Source organism: Bubalus kerabau, chromosome 13, assembly GCF_029407905.1.
Source record: "Bubalus kerabau isolate K-KA32 ecotype Philippines breed swamp buffalo chromosome 13, PCC_UOA_SB_1v2, whole genome shotgun sequence".
NCBI classification, from domain to species: Eukaryota; Metazoa; Chordata; class Mammalia; order Artiodactyla; family Bovidae; genus Bubalus; species Bubalus kerabau.
In genome coordinates, this window is record NC_073636.1 from 74,099,498 (window position 1) to 74,124,677 (window position 25,180).

Below are 25,180 nucleotides of genomic sequence, written 5' to 3' on the forward strand. Positions count from 1 at the left end.
CATGGGGTTGCCAAGAGTAGGACATGACTGAGTGACTGAACTAAACTCAACTGAAACAGATGCTAACTAAAGCCTTCAGCAGTACGTCACTTCTCACTCATCAGATTGGTAAAAAGCTAAAAGATGTTGCTCATGTTTAATTTTACTAGCTATGCCAAATTTATTTTCAAACAGGTTGCATGAATATACACTCTTACTAGTAACGTGTGACAGTTTCTTCTGTCTACAAAACAATGAGGAAAAGGTAGACAACCCAGCGAGAAATGAGCCAGATGCTTGAGTTAACAGAAAATTAGAAAATCCAAGAAAGTGGTTACCTCTGTGGAAGATGGACAGGTAAGAAACCGGCGAGGAATAAATGTTGATATGGCATATATACAAGAAATACTCTCTTTTTGTCCTTGGTAAGTGAGTGCAGGCTGCCATTGTAATGTTTTAATTCTTTAAGGAGTATCAGTTCTACACACTTTTTTGTTTGCATAATTTATTTTGTGATGAGCTTTTTCTTTTTTAAAGTAGCCTGGCAACTCCAACATCTTGTATTTGTTATAGCTCCTTAATGTTTCAGCAGCACTGGTGGACATGACGAGGTCTGAGTCCAAAGAAACAAAGGATGGAGATTTAAACTGTTTGACTATAAAATACTTAATTTGCTTTCCTCCCTGTCTCACTCAGAATTTAACTGTTATGTCCACACTTCAGTTTCTGTCCCTGACAATACCTAACATCTGGGTATTCATTTTTTTTCACTCTGCTTTGACAACAGTGACAAATACCAACTCAGACTAGCTTAGGCAGTTTATTGGGTCATAACCGAACTATGGGAAAGGTGTGGGAAGAACTGCTCTCAAGATAAAGGGGAAGGAAGGGCTGACCGGTCCCTTCTGAAGCCTCTCTTACCATCATTTCTCTGCTTTTCTAATTGAATTAGATTTATTTTTCTCAAAAAAGTTCCCCTTCTCCCAGACTGAAACCATAGCTTCAGGAGTTTCCAGGCTCATCTCGACTACCTTTACCAAAAGGAGGGACTTCCCCTTAGTGTCCATTTAAATGAAGGATGTCAATAGACCACACACACACACAGACACACACACACACACACAGACACCCTGATCTGTGACTGGGTGTCAGGCTTCATGATCAAATATTCCCATTAGGTTCCTAAATTGATGGTACAAAGAACCAGGAGTTCTTCGGAAGAAACAGGGGGCCTGTTCTAAAAAGGCGAAAGTCTTGTTGGATGTATGCGCTGTAGATATCCACCTTATAGATGATTTCTACTTTCTTCCTTTTATTTTACGGGTGTTTTCTCTCTTCTTACTGAGATTTCAAGAGCGTCACGCCACTCCAGATATCGAATGCCACCTTCCTATTACTTTCTTGGTCCACTACAGGGACTGCTTATGAAATAGAAGAGTATAATGATTAGTCATTAAACGTTCAGGGCAAATTTGCCTTTGAGAGCTTTTCTTGGGATCAGGGGGAGAATGAAAGAAAAGCCTTGCATGATACTGAGAAGAATAAATTGTTAGGGTAGGTCTGGCTGGGGCTTGCAAGAGCCGGGGAGTACTGGGGAAACACCTTGGGTATGAAAACAGTACACTGGCCCTACCACTGTGGGTGATTCCTCTCTCTCCTTTGGGCTTCATACTCTTTAAGTATAAAGAATTTTGTCATAATGGTGCCTACAGATGACCAGCCTTACTTCTTTGTGAGAATGTGAGATAGCTCTTGCAGCTATTAGAAATGATGTAACAACCGCCGTTTCTCCCTGTGGGTAATCCCTGGGGGAGGGCCCAAGGTCCCCCTCAGGATAGGGGTGGATATTTCCTGGCAGAACTAAGAAAAAGTAAGTCTTATCCCTTTGAAACCACAGACCCACCCTTGGCACCAGGCCAAGCTGGAGCTGCATAAAACTAGGCTTGGCTTCAGCTCTCAGCTATATGCCTCCTGACAACATGAAGACTACAAGCTTCTTGGTCCAGGTGGTGGTCCTTCTCGTCCTTGGGACTCTGGTGGCACAGGCAGCTGTCGTAACAGGTGAGTGGACGAGTGGCCTGGCTGGGGCTGGCTTGGGTTGAGGAGAAGATGTTGGGGGCAGCCTGGGTCTTGACAAGGGGCAGCATGCAGAGCTGGAGCCCACTCTTCCACCTGGACAGCAGGTTTTGAGTGTATCCAGAGAAGTAGGAAATTGCCCACTAGACTCCATGTGCATTCCGCCCCAGGACTGAGAAATCAGGGCTGTTTGTGGAAGCAGTGTTGGAACATGACCTTGGTCTCAAGCACTGATACTTGGACAGAACATGCAATGAAGTAAGGAGCACCAGGAATCTGGGCCCTGGGTGTGGGGGTCTCTTCCCTGCCTGCCTGTCCCATCAAAGCACATCAGTCGTGTAAGAGGAGGTTAAGAACTAACAGGGCCTCAGAAATCATGGAGTCTGAAGACCTCTGTTTTCCAAAGCAGGACACTGAGACCTAGAGCAGGGTGAGGAATTGTCAGGGCAATCTCCAGATCCAGGATGCAGCTCAGGTCTCCTGGCATGTGTCTCAAAGCTCCTTGTCCTTCCTCCAAGTTTCCTCAAAGATGAAAATGTGTCCTCATCTCCTGAAAGTCACTCCTCCCTGGCATATCCTCATGAGGGCCCCAGGACCCAGAATGGAGGGTGAGGGGAAGAAATGGACACCCAAAGGAAACCTGGTCCTATGCAGCTTTTCCCCAAAGCCCAGGGAACAGCCATCCAAGAGTGCAGACCCCAGCTGGCCCTGGTGAGCCTTCTCTATCTCACTGTCCCTCAGCTTAAGGGACACCGCAGTGAGCAGTGGCTGGACCTGGAGGAAAGACTAGATAGTTGAAGCAGACACTTTGGTCTAAATGTGGGGATATTTCTTTCAACAGGTAGTCCAAAAGGTCAAGGAAATGTTGTATTGAACGGAAAGGGTCCAGTCAATGTTCAATCTCCTGACAAAGAACAAGATCCAGTGAAAGGTCAAGACCCAGTCAAAGGACAAGATCTAGTTGTAGCACAAGACCGAGCCAGACTTCCATTCAAGCGTGGCTCCTGCCCCAGGGTTCTGTTCCAGTGCTTACTGATGAACCCCCCTAACCGGTGTCTGAGAGATGCTCAGTGCCCAGGGGCCAAGAAGTGCTGTGAAGGCTTTTGTGGGAAGACCTGTATGAACCCCGGTGAGGTGAGAAATGGGTGGAGGGAAAGGAGCCCTCTGAAGGGGCAGAGAGGCTGACTGGCGGAGGGCAATTCTAGGCTAGTGGGGAGAGGACACGGGAGGTGATGGAGAGACTGAGAGGTCTCAGGGGTACTACTAGGGTCCTGAGAAGGATGGCATGTGGACTTGGCCCTGCCTCCCAGTGCCTGAGTCTTTCACCTGCTGACTCACGTTTCTGATTCTCTTTTCTTCTACCAGGTAGAGTCTGTGCTTGTGCACCTGTGAAGTCCCCAGCGATGCAGGCCCCGGTGCCTGTAGCACGACCCTCTCCCACACTGTCCCTTCTTCCTCTCATCCGGGAGGCCCAAGCTTGAGCATGGACTGCCTCCCTCATGGACTTTCCAATAAAAGACTGCTTTCAACCCCATTTGTTTCTGGCTCCTGTGACCTCTGGGCCCCCGATAGCTCTGGGGAGATGGGTGTGGGTTTGGGACTTCCTGTCCCCAGTGGAGAGTGGAGCAGGACCCATGGCAGATGTTCTGAGGTGTGAAGGAGAGCAGGGGTAGGAACAAGAGGCCTATTCCTAGGGTTCCTTGCAGAAATCCAAAAAGCAACCCAAGAACCACAGCCTCCATTTCACCATTAAATGGAAACCTAGACATTTGGCCTCTGACCTCTGGCCTCAGACCAGGGAAATAAACCCCCAAACCTTCCCATTGACTTCCACTTCTGACCTGGCTATGATCAACCCTCCTGGCTAAACCTCTGACTCCCTCCTTCCCTTCCTCTAATGTTTCCCATGAATCTGTATCTTCTGAGAAGACAGAAAGACAGATGCCAGCAAATCCCTGCTCACGAAGCATTTCACCTGTTCATGCCTGAGGTGACCTCCAGTAACACGTAATTCCTTTGGGTGAAGCAATATCCTCTCCCAGCTTTCTATTTCAAGATGTGAGTGAGGAGGCAAGACACATCTATCCTTCCATGTCATTGCTGAATAAAGTTCTCTGGGGACATAGAAGTTGGGGTAGAGTAGACTGGAGGAGTGAAGACAGCAGGAGGGTGTATGTTGGGTAACGTTGGATGACCTCGTGGCTTTGCTGTTGGCTCAGCTGCCCCACTGCCCTTGTGCAATGGAGTTCTCCAGGAAGAAGTGGGAGGAGACTTGGGGTGCAGTGGGCACCCCACTTGGGAGTCAGGAGATCTGAGTTCTAGGTCTAGGCTCCTCCCACCTTGCTAGATGACTGCAGATAAATCTCTTTCTCTCTCTGAGCCTCAGTTTTGTCTATTCGGTTTGAGGAGAGTTGGATGAAATTATTCTGGAAGTATAGTAATGAATGTCAGTTCAGCCCTGATATTCTGGTTCTGAAGCATCTCTTCTTTGTGTGTGTGTGTTGGGCTGTGCTAGAGGGGAGGTGGGGAGCAGAGGCTTTGTTGGGGGTGAGAGAACAGAGAGCCCAGTGTCCCTTAGACACCCCCCAGGAGCCAGGGTTCCCCTCTGATTCTCCAGGGGATGGACTGGACCAGGCATCTTGGAGCACAGACAAGAGCAGCGCCTAAAACCCTTGGCCTGAGAAACATATAATACACCACTGGTGGTAAGAATGGTTTCTGTCTTAGTGTTTTGTCTCTTCCAGATCCTGCACTAAACATGTCATAAGTATTGTCTTATTTCTCATTAGAACTCCCTCAGATGGGTATATACACCTCTTTAATTTTGTTAAAAGATTGAAACCATGGGACTTCCCTGGCAATCCAATGGGTCAGGCTCGGCGCTTCCAGTGCAGAGGGTGTGGCTTTGATCCTCGATCAGGGAACTGAGGTCCTGCAAGGCACACGGCACAGCCAAAAACAAGATTGAAGTCATGAAAGCGTCATTAATCACCTAAAGACACAGAGCTAGTAAATGATGATAAGTCCTAGTTTTTCAAAATTTTTTATTGAAGTATAACTGATTTACAACTTTGTGTTCATTTCTTTTGTGCAGCAAAGAGATTCAGTTATCCATATCCACACAGACTCTTTTTCATATGCTTTTCCATTATGATTTATCACAGGATACTGCATATAGTGCCCTGTGCTATACAGGAGGGCCTTGTTGTTTATTCATTCTACAGATTATAGTTTGCACCTACTAATCCCAAACCCCCAATCCTTCCCTCCCCGCCCCCACCCCCTGGTAACCCTGAGTCTGTTCTCTATGTCTGTGAGTCTGTTTCTGTTTCACAGAGAAGGTCATTTTTGTCACATTTTAGATTCCACCTATAAGTGATATCATACAGTATTTGTCTTTCTCTTTCTGACTCTCTTCACTTAGTGTGATAATCTCTAGGTTCACCCATGTTGCTAGAGATGGCATTATTTCATTCTTTTTTATGGCTGAATAGTACTCCATTGGGTGGGTTATGGTGGAAAGATCTGACAGAATATGGTCCACTGGAGAAGGGAATGGAAAACCACTTCAGTATTCTTGCCTTGAACCCCATGAACTGTATGAAAAGGCAAAATGATAGGATACTGAAAGAGGAACTCTCCAGGTCAGTAGGTGCCCAATATGCTACTGGAGATCAGTGGAGCAATAACTCCAGAAAGAATGAAGGGATGGAGCCAAAGAAAAACAATACCCAGCTGTGGCTGTGACTGGTGATAGAAGCAAGGTCCGATGCTGTAAAGAGCAATATTGCATAGGAACCTGGAATGTCAGGTCCATGAATCAAGGCAAATTGGAAGTGGTCAAACAAGAGATGGCAAGAGTGAATGTCGACACTCTAGGAATCAGCGAACTCAAATGGACTGGAATGGGTGAATTTAACTCAGATGACCATTACATCTACTACTGCGGACAGGAATCCCTCAGAAGAAATGGAGTAGCCATCACGGTCAACAGAAGAGTCCGAATGCAGTACTTGGATGCAATCTCAAAAACAACAGAATGATCTCTGTTCGTTTTGAAGGCAAACCATTCAATATCACAGTAACCCAAGTCTATGCCCCAACCAGTAATGCTGAAGAAGCTGAAGTTGAACGGTTCTATGAAGACCTACAAGACCTTTTAGAACTAACACCCAAAAAAGATGTCCTTTTCATTATAGGGGACTGGCATGCAAAAGTAGGAAGTCAAGAAACACCTGGAGTAACAGGCAAATTTGGCCTTGGAATACGGAATGAAGCAGGGCAAAGACTAATAGAGTTTTGCCAAGAAAATGCACTGGTCATAACAAACACCCTCTTCCAACAACACAAAAGAAGACTCTACACATAGACATCACCAGATGGTCAACACTGAAATCAAGTTGATTATATTCTTTGCAGCCAAAGATGGAGAAGCTCTGTACAGTCAGCAAAAACAAGACCAGGAGCTGACTGTGGCTCAGATCATGAACTCCTTATTGCCAAATTCAGACTTACATTGAAGAAAGTAGGGAAAACCACTAGACCACTCAGGTATGACCTAAATCAAATCCCTTATGATTATACAGTGGAAGTGAGAAATAGATTTAAGGGCCTACATCTGATAGATAGAGTGCCTGATGAACTATGGAATGAGGTTCGTGACATTGTACAGGAGACAGGGATCAAGACCATCCCCATAGAAAAGAAATGCAAAAAAGCAAAATGGCTGTCTGGGGAGGCCTTTCAAATAGCTGTGAAAAGAAGAGAAGCGAAAAGCAAAGGAGAAAAGGAAAGATATAAGCATCTGAATGCAGAGTTCCAAAGAATAGCAAGAAGGGATAAGAAAGCCTTCCTCAGAGATCAAGGCAAAGAAATAGAGGAAAACAACAGAATGGGAAAGACTAGAGATCTCTTCAAGAAAATTAGAGATACCAAGGGAACATTTCATGCAAAGATGGGCTTCATAAAGGACAGAAATGGTATGGACCTAACAGAAGCAGAAGATATTAAGAAGAGGTGGCAAGAATACACAGAAGAACTGTACAGAAAAGATCTTCAGGACCCAGATAATCACGATGGTGTGATCACTGACCTAGAGCCAGACATCCTGGAATGTGAAGTCAAGTGGGCCTTAGAAAGCATCACTACGAACAAAGCTAGTGGAGGTGATGGAATTCCATCATTCCTGAAAGATGATGCTGTGAAAGGGCTACACTCAATATGCCAGTAAATTTGGAAAACTCAGCAGTGGCCACAGGACTTGAAACGGTCAGTTTTCATTCCAATCCCAAAGAAAGGCAATGACAATGAATGCTCAAACTACCGCACAATTGCACTCATCTCACACGCTAGTAAAGTAATGCTCAAAATTTTCCAAGCCAGGCTTCAGCAATATGTGAACCGTGAACTTCCAGGAGTTCAAGCTGGTTTTAGAAAAGGCAGAGGAACCAGAGATCAAATTGCCAACATCCGCTGGATCATCGAGAAAGCAAGAGAGTTCCAGAAAAACATCTATTTCTGCTTTATTGACTATGCCAAAGCCTTTGACTGTGGGATCACAATAAACTGTGGAAAATTCTTCAAGAGATGGGAATACCAGACCACCTGACCTGCCTCTTGAGAAATGTGTATGCAGGTCAGGAAGCAACAGTTAGAACTGGACATGGAACAACAGACTGGTTCCAAATAGGAAAAGGAGTATGTCAAGGCTGTATATTGTCACCCTGCTTATTTAACTTCTATGCAGAGTACATCATGAGAAACGCTAGACTGGAAGAAACACAAGGTGGAATCAAGATTGCCGGGAGAAATATCAATAACCTCAGATATGCAAATGACACCACCAATATGGCAGAAAGTGAAGAGGAACTAAAGAGCCCCTTGATGAAAGTGAAAGAGGAGAGTAAAAACGTTGGCTTAAAGCTCAACATTCAGAAAACGAAGATCATGGCATCCGGACCCATCACTTCATGGCAGATAGATGGGGAAACAGTGGAAACAGTGGCTGACTTCATTTTTTGGGGCTCCAAAATCACTGCAGATGGTGACTGCAGCCATGAAATTAAAAGACGCTTACTCCTTGGAAGGAAAGTTATGACCAACCTAGAGAGCATATTAAAAAGCAGAGACATTACTTTGCCAACAAAGGTCCATCTAGTCAAAGCTAGTTTTCCAGTTGTCATGTATGGGTGTGAGAGTCGGACCGTAAAGAAAGCTGAGCACTGAAGAATTGATGCTTTTGAACTGTGGTGTTGGAAAAGACTCTTGAGAGTCCCTTGGACTGCAAGGAGATCCAACCAGTTCATCCTAAAGGAAATCAGTCCTGAGTGTTCATCGGAAGGACTGATGTTGAAGCTGAAATGCCAATACTTTGGCCACCTGATGCAGAGAACTGACTCATTTGAAAAGACCCTGATTCTGGGAAAGATTGAGGGCAGGAGGAGAAGGGGATGACAGAGGATGAGATGGTTGGATGCCATCACCGATTCAATGGACATGAGTTTGGGTAAACTCTGTGGGTTGGTGACGGACAGGGAAACTTGGCGTGCTGCAGTCCATGGGGTCGCAAAGAGTCGGATGTGACTGAGCAACTGAACTGAACTGAACTGAGAGGACACTGCTCATGCGACTAAATTATTCTAACATATCAGAGACTCGGGGTGTTTTGCCTTATCATTTATTTCTCAAAAGAGACCACAGGAAGGAGGTTACTATGCCAGCCAGGCAGATGGAGTGCCTGCCAGTGGAACTGAATCTCAGACTCCAACAGGAGAGATGCTTAAAGAGCAGGGACCTCCCACTAAACTGTTGCAGCAACATTTTCTGATATTCCTGGGACATAATGAGGTGAGATGGCAGGGCTAGCAGAGCTGAGGGTCGCTGGTCTGGGTTGGAGCCTGCAGGGAAAGTGGGTGTGCCCAGGAGGGAGCTGCCTGCAGGTGTGGGGAAAATGTGCAAGACCCAGTGTGGAGACTTCATTTTCCTCCACAGTCTGTACTGGCTGCTGGGCATTAGATACAATAGCAACGTCTTCCAGTTTTGACCACGTGACCACATATAGGAGAGGAACCTCGTCGTTCCACCCTCCCAAGCTCTTGGTTGTGTCTCGAACCCTTGTAATTGTCCAAGCCACCTTCTTTGTTCTTCGTGGCTTGAGGGTGTGCCAAGACCCTCTGCAATGTGAGTCTTCTCTCGCTTGCCCAATATGTAGCTCTGGCTCAGCTCATTCCTGGGTTTCTTTCAATGGTTTGTGTTGTAGCTGTAGGGGTGGAGGTGAGTTGAGGAGCCTCCTGTGTCTGTCATGGACCAGAACTTCCTGTTTTCAGTTCTTTTACATATACATCCGGAGAAGGCAAAGGCACCCCACTCCAGTACTCTTGCCTGGAAAATCCCATGAATGGAGGAGCCTGGTAGGCTGCAGTCCATGGGGTCGCTAAGAGTCGGACACGACTGAGCGACTTCACTTTCACTTTTCACTTTCATCCATTGGAGAAGGAAATGGCAACCCACTCCAGTGTTCTTGCCTGGAGAATCCTGGGAACGCGGGAGCCTGGTGGGCTGTCGTCTATGGGGTCACACAGAGTCGGACACAACTGAAGTGACTTAGCAGTAGCACATATACATCTGGGAGTGGAATTGCTGAGTCATCTGGTAATTCTATGCTGATATTTGGAGGAACTGTCAGGCTGTTTTCCACAGAGTTCGCACCACTTTACCTTCTCCCCAGCAATGTACAAGGGTTCCAATTTCTTCACCTCCTGGTTGATGCTTGTCATTTTCCATTAATTTTTTTTTCTTATAGTCACACTATTGGGTATGAAGTGGTATCTTGTGATTTTGATTTGCATCTGCCTAAAAGCCTCTTGATGAAAGTCAAAGTGGAGAGTGAAAAAGTTGGCTTAAAGCTCAACATTCAGAAAACGAAGATCATGGCATCTGGTCCCATCACTTCATGGGAAATAGATGGGGAAACATTGGAAACAGTGTCAGACTTTATTTTTCTGGGCTCCAAAATCACTACAGATGGTGACTGCAGCCATGAAATTAAAAGACGCTTACTCCTTGGAAGGAAAGTTATGACCAACCTAGAAGCGTATTCAAAAGCAGAGACATTACTTTGCCAACAAAGGTTCGTCTAGTCAAGGCTATGGTTTTTCCTGTGGTCATGTATGGATGTGAGAGCTGGACTGTGAAGAAGGCTGAGCCCCGAAGAATTGATGCTTTTGAACTGTGGTGTTGGAGAAGACTCTTGAGAGTCCCTTGGACTGCAAGGAGATCCAACCAGTCCATTCTGAAGGAGATCAGCCCTGGGATTTCCTTGGAGGGAATAATGCTAAAGCTGAAACTCCAGTACTTTGGCCACCTCATGCGAAGAGTTGACTCATTGGAAAAGACTCTGATGCTGGGAGGGATTGGGGGCAAGAGGAGAAGGGGACGACAGAGGATGAGATGGCTGGATGGCATCACTGACTCAATGGACGTGAGTCTGAGTGAACTCTGGGAGTTGGTGATGGACAGGGAGGCCTGGCGTGCTGCCATTCATGGGGTCGCAAAGAGTCGGACACAACTGAGCAACTTCACAATTCACAATGACTAATGATGGAGAAGGCAATGGCACCCCACTCCAGTACTCTTGCCTGGAAAATCCCATGGACCGAGGAGCCTGGAAGGCTGTAGTCCATGGGGTCACTAAGAGTCAGATACGACTGAAGTGACTTCGCAGCAGCAATGACTAGTGATGTTGAGCATCTTTTCCTGGTGCTCACTGGCCACTTGTGTATCTTCAGAGAAATGTCTAAGTTCTTTGCCCATGTTTAAATTGGGCTGTTCATCTTTTTAATGTGGAATTATGAGAGATCTTTATATAGTCTGGGTCATAGGCCCTTATCAGAGACCTGGTTTGTTTCTTCTTCTCAGCAGGATCTTCTTACTATCCTGCTAGGATACTTTGATGCACAAGTTTTTAATTTTGTTGAACCTTAGGTGTTTTAAATATCCTTTGATTTGAAGCTGTTATATATAAAGCAGTCAGTGGACTTACTCTGAGCTACCTCTCTCCCTCATCCTCTCTGACGGAAGTTTTGGTATTTGTACTTTATCACAACAGGTCACATTTACATACTATTTATTACTCCTTCATCAGACTTAATTCCACAATGAAAATGTTCAGTACTCAATAATAATATCTTGTCTCTTGGAAACTCCCCAGGAAAGTTATCAGAAACAATATTTCTTGAGTTCTTGCACATTTAGAAATATATTTAAGTCAAGGACAAATTAGTTGTACGAAAATCCTCAGTGCATATTTTCTTCCATAGAGTATCTAAGTTTTGCTTCACTATTTTCTGGCATTGAGTATTGCTATCTTACAACCTGATTTCTTAAGGTTTTGTTTCTTTTTTAGTTGGAGGGGGGTGTTGGCCTCCTGAAGGCTTCTATTTTTATCTTGAAAGACCACAATATTTACTTGCATTCATCTTGTGTTTACTATAAGGTGAGCTTTTAATTGTAGACTCAAATCTTTTATTTCAGAAATATTTTCCTCAATTATTGTTTTAAATAATTCTTCTGTTTTGTTGACTTGGTTTTCTTCCTGGTAGGACTTGATTTTCATGTCTGATGGATCTTCACTGACTTTTTAATATTTAAAACTGTGTTTTTAAGCTACTTCTTTATTTTTATTTTATGTCATATGCTTTTCTTATGGTTCCCTTTTTCTTCTTTACTTTACTTAATTCTTACTCATGAAATATTTTTCTCCTTTTCTTCAATTTCTCTTCTCTCCATCAGATTCTATTTCACATCTTCCTGATACCTTGGTATCTCTTCTTTGAGTTTCTATATTTCTGTCTTATGATGGTTCCTCATACTTTTGGGCTTCCCTAGTGGCTCAGACAGTAAAGAATCTGCCTTTAGTGTGGGAGACCTGGGTTCATTCCCTCTGTTGGGAAGATCCCCTGAGAAGGGAATGGCTACCAACTCCAGTATTTTTGCCTGGAGAATTCCATGGACAGAGAAGCCTCAGTTGAGTTACAAATCCATGGGGTAGCAGAGTTGGACATGGCTGAGCAACTTTCACTTCTCCTCATACCTTTAATTTGCTTCACTAGTTTTAAAAATCTATTTTAGATTATAATTTTTTCTCAGCTTTGTGGTGACATTTTACTGGGGATTTTAAAACTCCTCTTTCAAATACTTTTAAGGTTTGCTTCTCATTTCTGTTTTTTTAAAAAGGAGGCTCTTTATACAGCTTATATGATTTCCAAATTTCTTTCTGATTTTATTTTATTTTATTTTTTTTTTTTTTTTAACATTCAATAAAGTGTTTTTATTTTTTTTTTTATTTTTTTTTTTTTAATTTTATTTTATTTTTAAACTTTACATAAATCAGAGTCAGGGACTATCTTTTGAAAGGAGAATCTTATCTGAGTGGGAAGGGTTGGAAGTAATAGGTTTCTTAATTTAGCTCAAGGGCTCCCTCCTTTGTTGCAGTTTTCCTAATACATAGGTGGACTTCTCTTTCTTAGGTACTAAAGAGGAGGGCTCCCACCATCAGCCCTGGCCACTATATGATATTACTCCAGCACTGCAAGGTAATGACCGCTCTCATAAATACCCTGTATTCTTCTCTATTTATTTTATTCATACCTCCCAGCACTTGTGTCCTGCCTTGCTTATTCTCAGACCCACTCACTTCAGCTCCCACTCAAGGTGGGCACTTTGCCTTCTGAGAGGTGAATATTTTCTAATTGGAAGTGTCAGTATGGGAGGGAGCTGCGGTATGGCAGGTACTGTGCAGAGTCTCCATCTACATGCATTTCAGGTGCTCCCAGACTGCTTTCCTGCAGGGGTTGTAAATCAAATGCCTATCTTTCCCCAGACTCTTTCATATCCAGGATTTCACACGTGATTTGGGTTCTTACAATGAGATGTGCTCATACAATAGCTGAAATTCTTTTTCTGCTTGAACTACCTAGGTGATTTCTTTTGACTGCCTCTGATTCATGCACTGTTTTACTTTTACATTATGACATATTTTACACATCCCTTTGTAACACTTATAATGATTATATGTGTATATAATCATTTCTTTAGATGCAGCTCTCAATTACCCTGTTTTCTCCACTCACCTGATTACTTGAGTGCTTTATTCTAACCTATAATGAATTTTGGTGGCTCAGTGGTAAAGAATCTGCCTGCCAATTCGGGAGATATGAGTTTGATCCCTGGGTCAGGAAGATCCCCTGGAGAAGGAAATGGCAACCCTCCCCAGTATTCTTGCCTGAGAAATCCCATGGACTGAGGAGCCTGGGGGGCTACAGTCCATGAGGTTGCAAAAGAGTTGGACACGACTTAGCAACTAAACAACAACAACAAATTATGAATTTTAATTTTCTTTATTCTATGTGTTCGGATCATAAGAGTAGTAATTTTTGTTGTGATGAAATAAAATTCTTATTTCCAGACAGGATAAGAAAAAATTAAACACAAAATTCTCTCTCTGCATCCATTTGGGCCTCTTCCCTCCCTCCCTAATGTGTAGTGTGCTCTTGCATTACATATTAACCAAACTTCTTCGAAGACAGGAGTGTCTGCTTGACCTTAAAGATAACATTTCCTCCTTTCTTCTGACATTAGCAATATAATTTCTTAAAAGGATAGCATTCTTCCCCAACTCTATGGAGGATCACGGACTTCCTGCTCTCTTTATGCCTGCTTACCGGCACTATGCGTCCTTGGTGAACTTTGTATAAAATATCAGTATGTCATTTTGATGTGTGATGCTTTGTCTCAAAAATGTGTATGCCTGTGCCTTCAACTTGCACGTGGTGGAACAGTTTCTCAGAGCTTTCTGAGAGTCTCTCTTCCGGGTTATAATCCTAGTCTGGTTCAAATAAAATTCCCTTTCTTCTTAATTGTTAACTGAACTTTCATCGACCGTTGTAACAAGAAAAAAATTAGACACTGATATGGATAAAGGCGGAGCTACTCGTGCTTGTCCTCTTTCCCGTCCCGTCATCATCATGTAACCAGTATTCACAGCAGTGGCTATTCCTTCAAACACTTTTCCTTTTTCACACACAAGTATTTTCATATACAGGAGTTCTATGTTCAACTGGAATATTATCAAAACCCGTATAGTACTCTCCAACTTTTTTTTCTGTTGGTAAGATTGCATGGACATCACTGGAAGTCAGTAAACAGAGACCTAGTGATATTCATTTTTGGTAATATATTTATAAATGTAACAGGATCCCATCCCACATGATGAGTTTTTTGGTAAAGCAACATTTATTTATTTATTTATCTTCTCCTTCCTTCTATCCTGCCTTCTTAACCTGTATCCTCCCTTCAACCACTTCAGTCCAGTTCAGTTCAGTCACTCAGTCGTGTCCGACTCTTTGCAACCCCATGAATCGCAGCACGCCAGGCCTCCCTGTCCATCACCATCTCCCGGAGTTCACTCAAACTCATGTCCATCAAGTCGGTGATGCCATCAGCCATCTCATCCTCTGTCATCCCCTTTTCCTCCTGCCCCCAATCCCTCCCAGCATCAGAGTCTTTTCCAGTGAGTCAACTCTTCACCTGAGGTGGCCAAAGTACTGCAGTTTCAGCTTTAGCATCATTCCTTCAAAGAACACCCAGGGCTGATCTCCTTTAGAATGGGCTGGTTGGATCTTCAACCACTTAGGAAATGTATATTAATATTATGATGTGCAGTCTTCTTAATATGACAGTAGCGATATTTGTTTACTATAACCGAGTTAGAAACATACTCTCATTATGTGCAAGTCATCTGTCTGGTGACTCTCTATTTTTTTTCATTTGTGTATCTGTCTATGGTTGTTGTAATACCACTTTATCATAATTATTACAGCTTTAAAATAAAACTTGATATCTCCTATATCAAGTCTTATTAAATTATTCTTCTTCAAGAGTATTTTGGCTATTGTGCCTTTGCATTTTTTGTATGCATTTCAGAATTGCATTGCCAAGTTTCTCTTGGTTTACTTTTGCAAAAACTTTTCTGGGGGTTTGATTGCATTGAGACTGAAAATCAATTTGCAGAGAATTGGCATACTTATCATATTGAGTCTTCCAATCCATGAACATCATATACATTTCTCATTTGGGGGTATTAAAAAATGTCTGTCATTAAAGTTTTATAATTTTCTTTGTAGTGTTTCTGCACAAAACCTATTATGTGTATTTATAAGCTCTTCATGTTTTATATGATTATACAAATTATTGATAGCATATTAAAAAGCAGAGATATTACTTTGCCAACAAAGGTCCTCCTAGTCAAGTCTATGGTTTTTCCAGTGGTATCACCGACTCGATGCACATGAGTTCGGGTGATCTCCGGGAGATGGTGAAGGACAGGGAGGCCTGGCGTGCTGCGATTCATGGGGTCGCAGAGTTGGACATGACCGAGCGATTGAACTGAACTGAACTGAAAAATTATTGAAATTTCATTTGCTGATTTGTGTTGTTGATTTACGTAGTACCATTGAGTTTTGTATATTTCCTTTGTATGCATCTGTTGTGATAAATTCTCATTGAGTCTAACAATTATCTGTAGATCTGTTTGAAATTTTATGAACATAGTTGATTTTTGTGTTCATGAATCTATGTTCTATGAATAAGATTTACTTAAAATCTTCCTTTTTCATAGAATCCTTGTTGATAATTTTATTTTTAAACAGATTTATTAACATATAATTGACATGAGTCCTTATTAAGCTCTGGTATCAAGATTATGTTTACTTAATATCACATGCTGGGAATTGTTTCTTATTTTTATTTATGTCATATTAGAATTAGTTGTTCCTTGTTTGCCTTATAGAATATGCTTACGAAGAGGTCTGATCCTGGAGCTTTTTTTTGGTCAAATATTGTTGACCATTGTTTCCATCTTTGCAATAGTTTTCTACTTTTTCTTGTGTCAGTTACAGTTCAGAAAGTTACTTTTTCTATGATCCTTTTGTAGCATTTAGTTTTTTTGTCAGGTGAATTGAAAAAATTAATGAAACAATTTCACCAATTTAAGGATATCATGAAGCAGAAATGTGTAGGTCCAGAGCAGAAAGAATCGAACAACAGCAGGCATTATCTAGAGAAGAGGAGAAAAGAGTGCCACCCTGAGCTATTTTGAGCAGGTCTAAGAGTGAGTTAAAATTTTTACTTACAAACCATATCACAGATAAAGACCTTTCTCTATAATATGTAAGGAGTGCTAGAAATTGAGAAGAAAAAAGCTAGTGAATATATAGGAAAATGAGCAAAAGAAACAATGTTTTCAGATAAAGAAATATAAGTAGCTTTTAAGATATGAAAAATGCTTGAAATAATTCATGATGGAGAAATGCTAAAGTCTTTCACTGTTTCCATTGTTGCCCCATCTACTTGCCATGAAGTGATGGGACCGGATGCCATAATCTTAGTTTCTTGACTCTTGAGTTTTAAGCCAGCTTTTTCACTCTCCTCTTTCACTTTCATCAAGAAGCTCTTTAGTTCCTCTTTACTTTCTCCCATAAGGGAGGTGTCATCTGCGTATGTGAGGTTGTTGATATTTCTCCTGGCAATCTTGATTCCAGCTTGTGCTTCATCCAGCCCAGCATTTCACATGATGTACTCTGCATATAAGTTAAATAATCAGGGTGACAATATACAGCTTTGATGTACTCCTTTATTTTCTTGAGCTCTAAAATCACTTCAGATGGTGACTGCAGCCATGAAATTAAAAGACACTTGCTCCTGGGAAGAAAAGCTACGACCAACCTAGACAGCATACTAAAAAGCAGAGACATTCCTTTGCTGACAAAGGTCTGTCTAGTCAAAGCTATGGTTTTTCCAGTAGTCATGTATGGACATGCAAGCTGGACTATAAAGAAAGCTGAGCACTGAAGAATTGATGCTTTTGAACTGTGGTGCTGGAGAAGACTCTTGGAGAAGACTCCTTGGACTGCAAGGAGATCAAACTAGTCAATCCGAAAGGAAATCAGTCCTGAATATTCATTGTAAAGATTGACCCTGAAGCTGAATCTCCAATACATTGGCCGCCTGATGCAAAGAACTGACTCATTGGAAAAGACCCTAATTCTGGGAAAGATTGAAGGCAGGAGGAGAAGGAGATAATGGAGGATGAGATGGTTGGATGGCATCACTGACTCAATGGACATGAGTTTGAGCAAGCTCCAGGAGTTGGTGAAGGACAGGGAAGCCTGGCGTGCTGCAGGCCATGGGGTTGCCAAGAGTAGGACATGACTGAGTGACTGAACTAAACTCAACTGAAACAGATGCTAACTAAAACCTTCAGCAGTGCATCACTTCTCACTCATCAGATTGGTAAAAAGCTAAAAGATGTTGCTCATGTTTAATTTTACTAGCTATGCCAAATTTATTTTCAAACAGGTTGCATGAATATACAGTCTTACTAGTAACGTGTGACAGTTTCTTCTGTCTACAAAACAATGAGGAAAAGGTAGACAACCCAGCGAGAAATGAGCCAGATGCTTGAGTTAACAGAAAATTAGAAAATCCAAGAAAGTGGTTACCTCTGTGGAAGATGGACAGGTAAGAAACTGGCGAGGAATAAATGTTGATATGGCATATATACAAGAAATACTCTCTTTTTGTTCTTGGTAAGTGAGTGCAGGCTGCCATTGTAATGTTTTAATTCTTTAAGGAGTATCAGTTCTACACACTTTTTTGTTTGCATAATTTATTTTGTGATGAGCTTTTTCTTTTTTAAAGTAGCCTGCCAACTCCAACATCTAGTATTTGTTATAGCTCCTTAATGTTTCAGCAGCACTGGTGGACATGATGAGGTCTGAGTCCAAAGAAACAAAGGATGGAGATTTAAACTGTTTGACTATAAAATACTTAGTTTGCTTTCCTCCCTGTCTCAAGGCTATGGTTTTTCTGGTGGTCATGTATGGATGTGAAAGTTGGACTGTCAAGAAGGCTGAGCACCAAAGAATTTATACTTTTGAACTGTGTGTTGGAGAAGACTCTTGAGAGTCCCTTGGACTGCAAGGAGATCCAACCAGTCCATTCTGAAGGAGATCAGCCCTGGGATTTCTTTGGAAGGAATGATACTAAAGCTGAAACTCCAGTACTTTGGCCACCTCATGCGAAGAGTTGATTCATTGGAAAAGACCCTAATGCTGGGAGGGATCGGGGGCAGGAGGATAAGGGGACGACAGTGGATGAGATAGCTGGATGGCATGACTGACTCGAAGGACGTGAGTCTCAGTGAACTCCGGGAGTTGGTGATGGACAGGGAGGCCTGGCGTGCTGCGATTCATGGGGTCGCAAAGAGTCGGACACGATTGAGTGTTGGGGGCCAGAGTGAGGCACTCCGCCCGTTGCAAAGGTCATGAGGAAGGAAGCTCGACATACGCAAAGGTGGGATCGAGCCTCAGGAGTCTCCCTGGAAATCCTCGAGCATCTACCCCCGTAACCAGAGCCTGCCTGCTTTACTACTTTGTGCTCCCACCTACACCTCTGTTTTTACGGGGGGCTATCCCCCACCACCTCTTTCGGAGAAGGAGTTAACCTAGAGCTCCAGTTAATAAAAACTCCTGGGCATGACAAGAGTGTTTTAACCTACAAACTCCTCTGAAGTTCCTCTAGCCTGCCTGACAGGCTTGTCCGGCCACATGTGATTGCTCACAGCCTCCCAACCGTGAGAGGCACGAGATGCTTTAAACCTTCTAAAAACAGGTTCCTTAGAAAAGTTAGAAAACTATTAGTATAAGTATAATGGGCTGATTAGAAATTGTATTGGTGAAGAGTTTTTCATTTGTTGAGCCAATGTTTGTTGCTAAGTCTCCATATCCCCTGCCCTTACACACATTAATGAATATATAGAAAAAATAAGTATTAACCTTTGATATTAATCATGTTAGACCTTAGGCTAAGTAAATTCTTTCCTTAACTAAAACCCACTACACCCTCACCCTATAGGAATGTAACTTTATTTGGGTGGCGTCTGTTTTAAGAATAATCACCCCTGGAGAAATAACTGTCCTGGTTGACTGACCGCTGTCACAAGGAGAGGGTCATAAATTGTCAGCAGGCCCCCTGGCCAGAAGATGATGCAACACCCCTAAGACCTCTGTATACATTTGTATGAAGCACCTGACTTTGATAAAAGTCAGGACTGCTGACCCCGCGTGACTTTTGCATAACATCTCAGTGTATAAAAGTAGACCATGGAAAATAAAGAATTGGGATCAGTTTCTCGAAATACTGGTCTCCCCATGTCGCTCTCTCTCTCACTCTGGCTGAGTCTCCATCTGGAGCACGGAACCTGCCATGCTTACTAATTATGCCTGGGCTTCTAAGATCCGACCGGGGAGGCCTCAGTGTCTCCTCTCCTTCAGGAGAACAGAAGGACGCCTGCGGCCTACGTAAGTGGTGCAAGGTTCTTGTCTTGAAGTTTTATTGGTCTCCCGCGTAAACCAAGCTACTCAGCCTCTTTTCTCCACTGAATTTTCCTACTGAGCTATCCTCATTCTATTACTCTTTACATCTCTAATTAATATCTAATTGAAGCTATTGTATCCTGATCCTCGCCGATGCCGTCCCCGCTTCGAATACCCTGGATCAGCCGGGGCTGGACCCCGGCAATTGAGCGACTGATCTGATCTGATCTGTCTCACTCAGAATTCAAATGTTATTTCCACACTTCAGGTTCTCTCCCGGACAATACCTAATATCTGGGTATTCATTTTTTTTACTCTGAACTTTGACAACAGTGACAAATACCAACTCAGACTAGCTTAGGCAGTTTATTGGGTCATAACCGAACCATGGGAAAGGTGTGGGAAGAACTGCTCTCAAGATAAAGGGGAATGAAGGACTGACTGGTCCCTTCTGAAGCCTCTCTTACCATCGTTTCTCTGCTTTTCTAATTGAATTAGATTTATTTTTCTCAAAAAAGTTCCCTTCTCCCAGACTGAAACCGTAGCTTCAGGAGTTTCCAGGCACATCTCTCCTACCTTTACCAACAGGAGGGACTTCCCCTTAGTGTCCATTTAAATAAAGGATGTCAATAGACCACACACACGCACACACACACACACACCCCCTGATCTCTGACTGGGTGTCAGGCTTTCACGATCAAAAATTCCCATTAGATTCCTAAGTTGATGGTACAAAGAACCAGGAGTTCTTCGGAAGACACAGGGGGCCTGTTCTAAAAAGGCGAAAGTCTTGTTGGATGTATGCACTGTAGATATCCACCTTATAGATGATTTCTACTTTCTTCCTTTTATTTTATGGGTGTTCCCTCTCTTCTTACTGAGATTTCAAGAGCATCATGCCACTCCAGACGTTGAATGCCACCTTCCCTATTACTTTCTTGGTCCACTTCAGGGACTGCCTGTGAAATAGCAAAGTATACTGATTACTCATTAAACGTTCTGGGCAAATTTGTCTTTGAGAGGTTTTCTTGGGATCAGGGGAGAATGAAAGAAAAGCCTAGCATGATGCTGGGAAGAATAAATTGTTAGGGTAGGTCTGGGTGCGGCTTGCAGGAGCCGGGGAGTACTGGGGAAACACCTTGGCTATGAAAACAGTACCCCTGCCCTACCACTGACTTGTTGAATGAATGTGGGTGATTCCTCTCTCTCCCTTGGGCTTCATACTCTCTAAGTATAAAGAATTTGGTTATGATCGTCCCTACAGACCAGCCAGCCTTACTTCTTTGTGAGAATGTGAGATAGCTCTTGCAGCTATTAGAAATGATGTAACAACCGCCGTTTCTCTCTGTGGATAATCCCTGGGGGAGGGCCCAAGGTCCCTCTCATGATAGCAGAGGATATTTCCTGGCAGAACTAAGAAAAAGTAAGTCTTATCCCTTTGAAACCACAGACCCACCCTTGGCACCAGGCCAAGCTGGAGCTGCATAAAACTAGGCTTAGCTTCAGCTCTCAGCTATATGCCTCCTGACAACATGAAGACTACAAGCTTCTTGGTCCAGGTGGTGGTCCTTCTCGTCCTTGGGACTCTGGTGGCACAGGCAGCTGTCGTAACAGGTGAGTGGACGAGTGGCCTGGCTGGGGCTGGCTTGGGTTGAGGAGAAGATGTTGGGGGCAGCCTGGGTCTTGACAAGGGGCAGCATGCAGAGCTGGAGCCCACTCTTCCACCTGGACAGCAGGTTTTGAGTGTATCCAGAGAAGTAGGAAATTGCCCACTAGACTCCATGTGCATTCCACCCCAGGACTGAGAAATCAGGGCTGTTTGTGGAAGCAGTGTTGGAACATGACCTTGGTCTCAAGCACTGATACTTGGACAGAACATGCAATGAAGTAAGGAGCACCAGGAATCTGGGCCCTGGGTGTGGGGGTCTCTTCCCTGCCTGCCTGTCCCATCAAAGCACATCAGTCGTGTAAGAGGAGGTTAAGAACTAACAGGGCCTCAGAAATCATGGAGTCTGAAGACCTCTGTTTTCCAAAGCTGGACACTGAGACCTAGAGCGAGGTGAGGAATTGTCAGGACAATCTCCAGATCCAGGATGCAGCTCAGGTCTCCTGGCATGTGTCTCAAAGCTCCTTGTCCTTCCTCCAAGTTTCCTCAAAGATGAAAATGTGTCCTCATCTCCTGAAAGTCACTCCTCCCTGGCATATCCTCATGAGGGCCCCAGGACCCAGAATGGAGGGTGAGGGGAAGAAATGGACACCCAAAGGAAACCTGGTCCTATGGCGCTTTTCCCCAAAGCCCAGGGAACAGCCATCCAAGAGTGCAGACCCCAGCTGGCCCTGGTGAGCCTTCTCTATCTCACTGTCCCTCAGCTTAAGGGACACCGCAGTGAGCAGTGGCTGGACCTGGAGGACAGACTAGATAGTTGAAGCAGACACATTGGTCTACATGTGGGGATATTTCTTTCAACAGGTAGTCCAAAAGGTCAAGGAAATGTTGTAGTCAGTGGAAAGGGTCCAGTCAATGGTCAATCTCCTGACAAAGGACAAGATCCAGTGAAAGGACAAGACCCAGTCAAAGGACAAGATGTAGTCGCAGCACAAGACCGAGCCAGACATCTATCCAAGCATGGCTTCTGCCCCAGGGTTCCTATCCACTGCAACTTGTGGAATCCCCCTGACCAGTGTCGGAGAGATGCCCAGTGCCCAGGGGCCAAGAAGTGCTGTGACGGCTTTTGTGGGAAGACCTGTATGAATCCCCGGTGAGGTGAGAAATGGGTGGAGAGAAAGGAGGCCCATGAAGGGGCAGAGAGGCCGACTGGCAGAGGGCAATCCTAAGCTAGTGGGGAGAGGACACGGGAGGTGATGGAGAGACTGAGGGGTCTCAGGGGCTACAACTGGGGTCCTGAGAAGGATGGCATGTGAACTTGGCCCTGCCTCCCACTGCCTCTGAGTCTTTCACCTGCTGATTCACATTTCCGATTCTCTTTTCTTCTACCAGGTAGAGTCTGTGCTTGTGCACCTGTGAAGTCCCCAGCGATGCAGGCCCCGGTGCCTGTAGCACGACCCTCTCCCACACTGCCCCTTCTTCCTCTCATGCGGGAGGCCCAAGCTTGAGCATGGACTGCCTCCCTCATGGACTTTCCAATAAAAGACTGCTTTCAACTCCATTTGTTTCTGGCTCCTGTGACCTCTGGTCCCCTTAGAGCTCCGGGGAGATGGGTGTGGGTTTGGGACTTCCTGTCCCCAGTGGAGAGTGGAACAGGACCCATGACAGATGTTCTGGGGTGTGAAGGAGAGCAGGGGCAGGAACAAGAGGCCTATTCCTCGGGTTCACTGTAGAAATCCAAAAGTCAACCCAAGAACCGCAGCCTCCATTCACCAGGAAATGGAAACCTAGACATTTGGCCTCTGGCCTCGGACCAGGGAAATAAACCCCCAAACCTTCCCATTGACCTCCACTTCTGACCTGGCTATGATCAACCCTGCCAGTGTGACCAACCAACCCTCCTGGCTAAACCTCTGACTCCCTCCTTCCCTTCCTCTAATGTTTCCCATGAATCTATATCCTCCAAGAAGACAGAAAGACAGATGCCAGCAAATCCCTGCTCACAAAGCATTTCACCTGTTCATGCCTGAGGTGACCTCCAGTAACACGTAATTCCTTTGGGTGAAGCAATATCCTCTCCCAGCTTTCTATTTCAAGATGTGAGTGAGGAGGCAAGACACATCTATCCTTCCATGTCATTACTGAATAAAGTTCTCTGGGGACATAGAAGTTGGGGTAGAGTAGACTGGAGGAGTGAAGACAGCAGGAGGGTGTATGTTGGGTAACGTTGGATGACCTCGTGGCTTTGCTGTTGGCTCAGCTGCCCCACTGCCCTTGTGCAATGGAGTTCTCCAGGAAGAAGTGGGTGGAGCCTTGGGTGCAGTGGGCACCCCACTTGGGAGTCAGGAGACCTGAGTTCTAGCTCTAGGCTCCTCCCAACTTGCTAGATGACTGCAGATAAATCACTTTCTCTCGCTGAGCCTCAGTTTTGTCTATTCGGTTTGAGGAGAGTTGGATGAAATTATTCTGGAAGTATAGTAATGAATGTCAGTTCACCCCTGATATTCTGGTGCTGAAGCATCTCTTCTTTGTGTGTGTATGTTGGGCTCTGCTAGAGGGGAGGTGGGGAGCAGAGGCTTTGTTGGGGGTGAGAGAACAGAGAGCCCAGTGTCCCTTAGACACCCCCCCAGGAGCCAGGGTTCCCCTCTGATTCTCCAGGGGACGGACTGGACCAGGCATCTTGGAGCACAGACAAGAGCAGTGCCTGAACCCCTGGCCTGAGAAACATATAATAAACCACTGGTGGTAAGAATGGTTTCTGTCTTAGTGTTTTGTCTCTTCCAGATCCTGCACTAAACATGTCATAAGTATTGTCTTATTTCTCATTAGAACTCCCTCAGATGGGTATATACACCTCTTTAATTTTGTTAAAAGATTGAAACCATGGGACTTCCCTGGCAATCCAATGGGTCAGACTCTGCGCTTCCAGTGCAGAGGGTGTGGCTTTGATCCTCGATCAGGGAACTGAGGTCCTGCAAGGCACACGGCACAGTAAAAAAAACCAAAAAGATTGAAGTCATAAAAGCGTCATTAATCACCCAAAGACACAGAGCTAGTAAATGATGGTAAGTCCTAGTTTTTCAAAATTTTTTATTGAAGTATAACTGATTTACAACTTTGTGTTCATTTCTTTTGTGCAGCAAAGAGATTCAGTTATCCATATCCACACAGACTCTTTTTCATATGCTTTTCCATTACGATTTATCACAGGATACTGCATATAGTGCCCTGTGCTATACAGGAGGGCCTTGTTGTTTATTCATTCTATATATTATAGTTTGCACCTACTAATCCCAAACCCCCAATCCTTCCCTCCCCTGCCCCCACCCCCTTGTAACCCTAAGTCTGTTCCCTATGTCTATGAGTCTGTTTCTGTTTCACAGAGAAGGTCATTTTTGTCACATTTTAGATTCCACCTATAAGTGATATCATACAGTATTTGTCTTTCTCTTTCTGACTCTCTTCACTTAGTGTGATAATCTCTAGGTTCACCCATGTTGCTAGAGATGGCATTATTTCATTCTTTTTTATGGCTGAATAGTACTCCATTGGGTGGGTTATGGTGGAAAGATCTGACAGAATATGGTCCACTGGAGAAGGGAATGGCAAACCACTTCAGTATTCTTGCCTTGAGAACCCCATGAACTGTATGAAAAGGCAAAATGATAGGATACTGAAAGAGGAACTCTCCAGGTCAGTAGGTGCCCAATATGCTACTGGAGATCAGTGGAGCAATAACTCCAGAAAGAATGAAGGGATGGAGCCAAAGAAAAACAATACCCAGCTGTGGCTGTGACTGGTGATAGAAGCAAGGTCCGCTGCTGTAAAGAGCAATATTGCATAGGAACCTGGAATGTCAGGTCCATGAATCAAGGCAAATTGGAAGTGGTCAAACAAGAGATGGCAAGAGTGAATGTCGACATTCTAGGAATCAGCGAACTCAAATGGACTGGAATGGGTGAATTTAACTCAGATGACCATTACATCTACTACTGCGGACAGGAATCCCTCAGAAGAAATGGAGTAGCCATCACGGTCAACAGAAGAGTCCGAAATGCAGTACTTGGATGCAATCTCAAAAACAACA

The 25,180-nt window shown here is 44.0% G+C and overlaps 2 protein-coding genes across 2 annotated transcripts; both read left to right on the forward strand.

Annotated features, from left to right (window-relative positions):
- Window positions 1-1,958: 1,958 nt before the first annotated feature.
- Window positions 1,959-3,536, forward strand: LOC129625234 (elafin-like). The gene is made up of 3 exons (XM_055543346.1): window positions 1,959-2,040; window positions 2,897-3,184; window positions 3,421-3,536. Exons 1-3 carry the CDS (start codon window positions 1,959-1,961, stop codon window positions 3,534-3,536), a joined length of 486 nt encoding a protein of 161 aa, XP_055399321.1.
- Window positions 3,537-21,019: 17,483 nt separating this feature from the next.
- LOC129625110 (elafin-like) lies at window positions 21,020-22,559 on the forward strand. Its single transcript, XM_055543255.1, has 3 exons — window positions 21,020-21,101; window positions 21,958-22,251; window positions 22,486-22,559. Exons 1-2 carry the CDS (start codon window positions 21,020-21,022, stop codon window positions 22,248-22,250), a joined length of 375 nt encoding a protein of 124 aa, XP_055399230.1. The 3' UTR covers window position 22,251; window positions 22,486-22,559.
- The last annotated feature ends 2,621 nt before the right edge of the window (window positions 22,560-25,180 follow it).

Coding starts and splice junctions, on each gene's coding strand:
- LOC129625234 (XM_055543346.1), top strand. CDS start 1,959: ATGAAGACTACAAGCTTCTTGGTCCAGGTGGTGGTCCTTCTCGTCCTT. Junction 2,041..2,896: donor ACAGGCAGCTGTCGTAACAG/GTGAGTGGACGA, acceptor TTCTTTCAACAG/GTAGTCCAAAAGGTCAAGGA. Junction 3,185..3,420: donor GAAGACCTGTATGAACCCCG/GTGAGGTGAGAA, acceptor TTCTTCTACCAG/GTAGAGTCTGTGCTTGTGCA.
- LOC129625110 (XM_055543255.1), top strand. CDS start 21,020: ATGAAGACTACAAGCTTCTTGGTCCAGGTGGTGGTCCTTCTCGTCCTT. Junction 21,102..21,957: donor ACAGGCAGCTGTCGTAACAG/GTGAGTGGACGA, acceptor TTCTTTCAACAG/GTAGTCCAAAAGGTCAAGGA.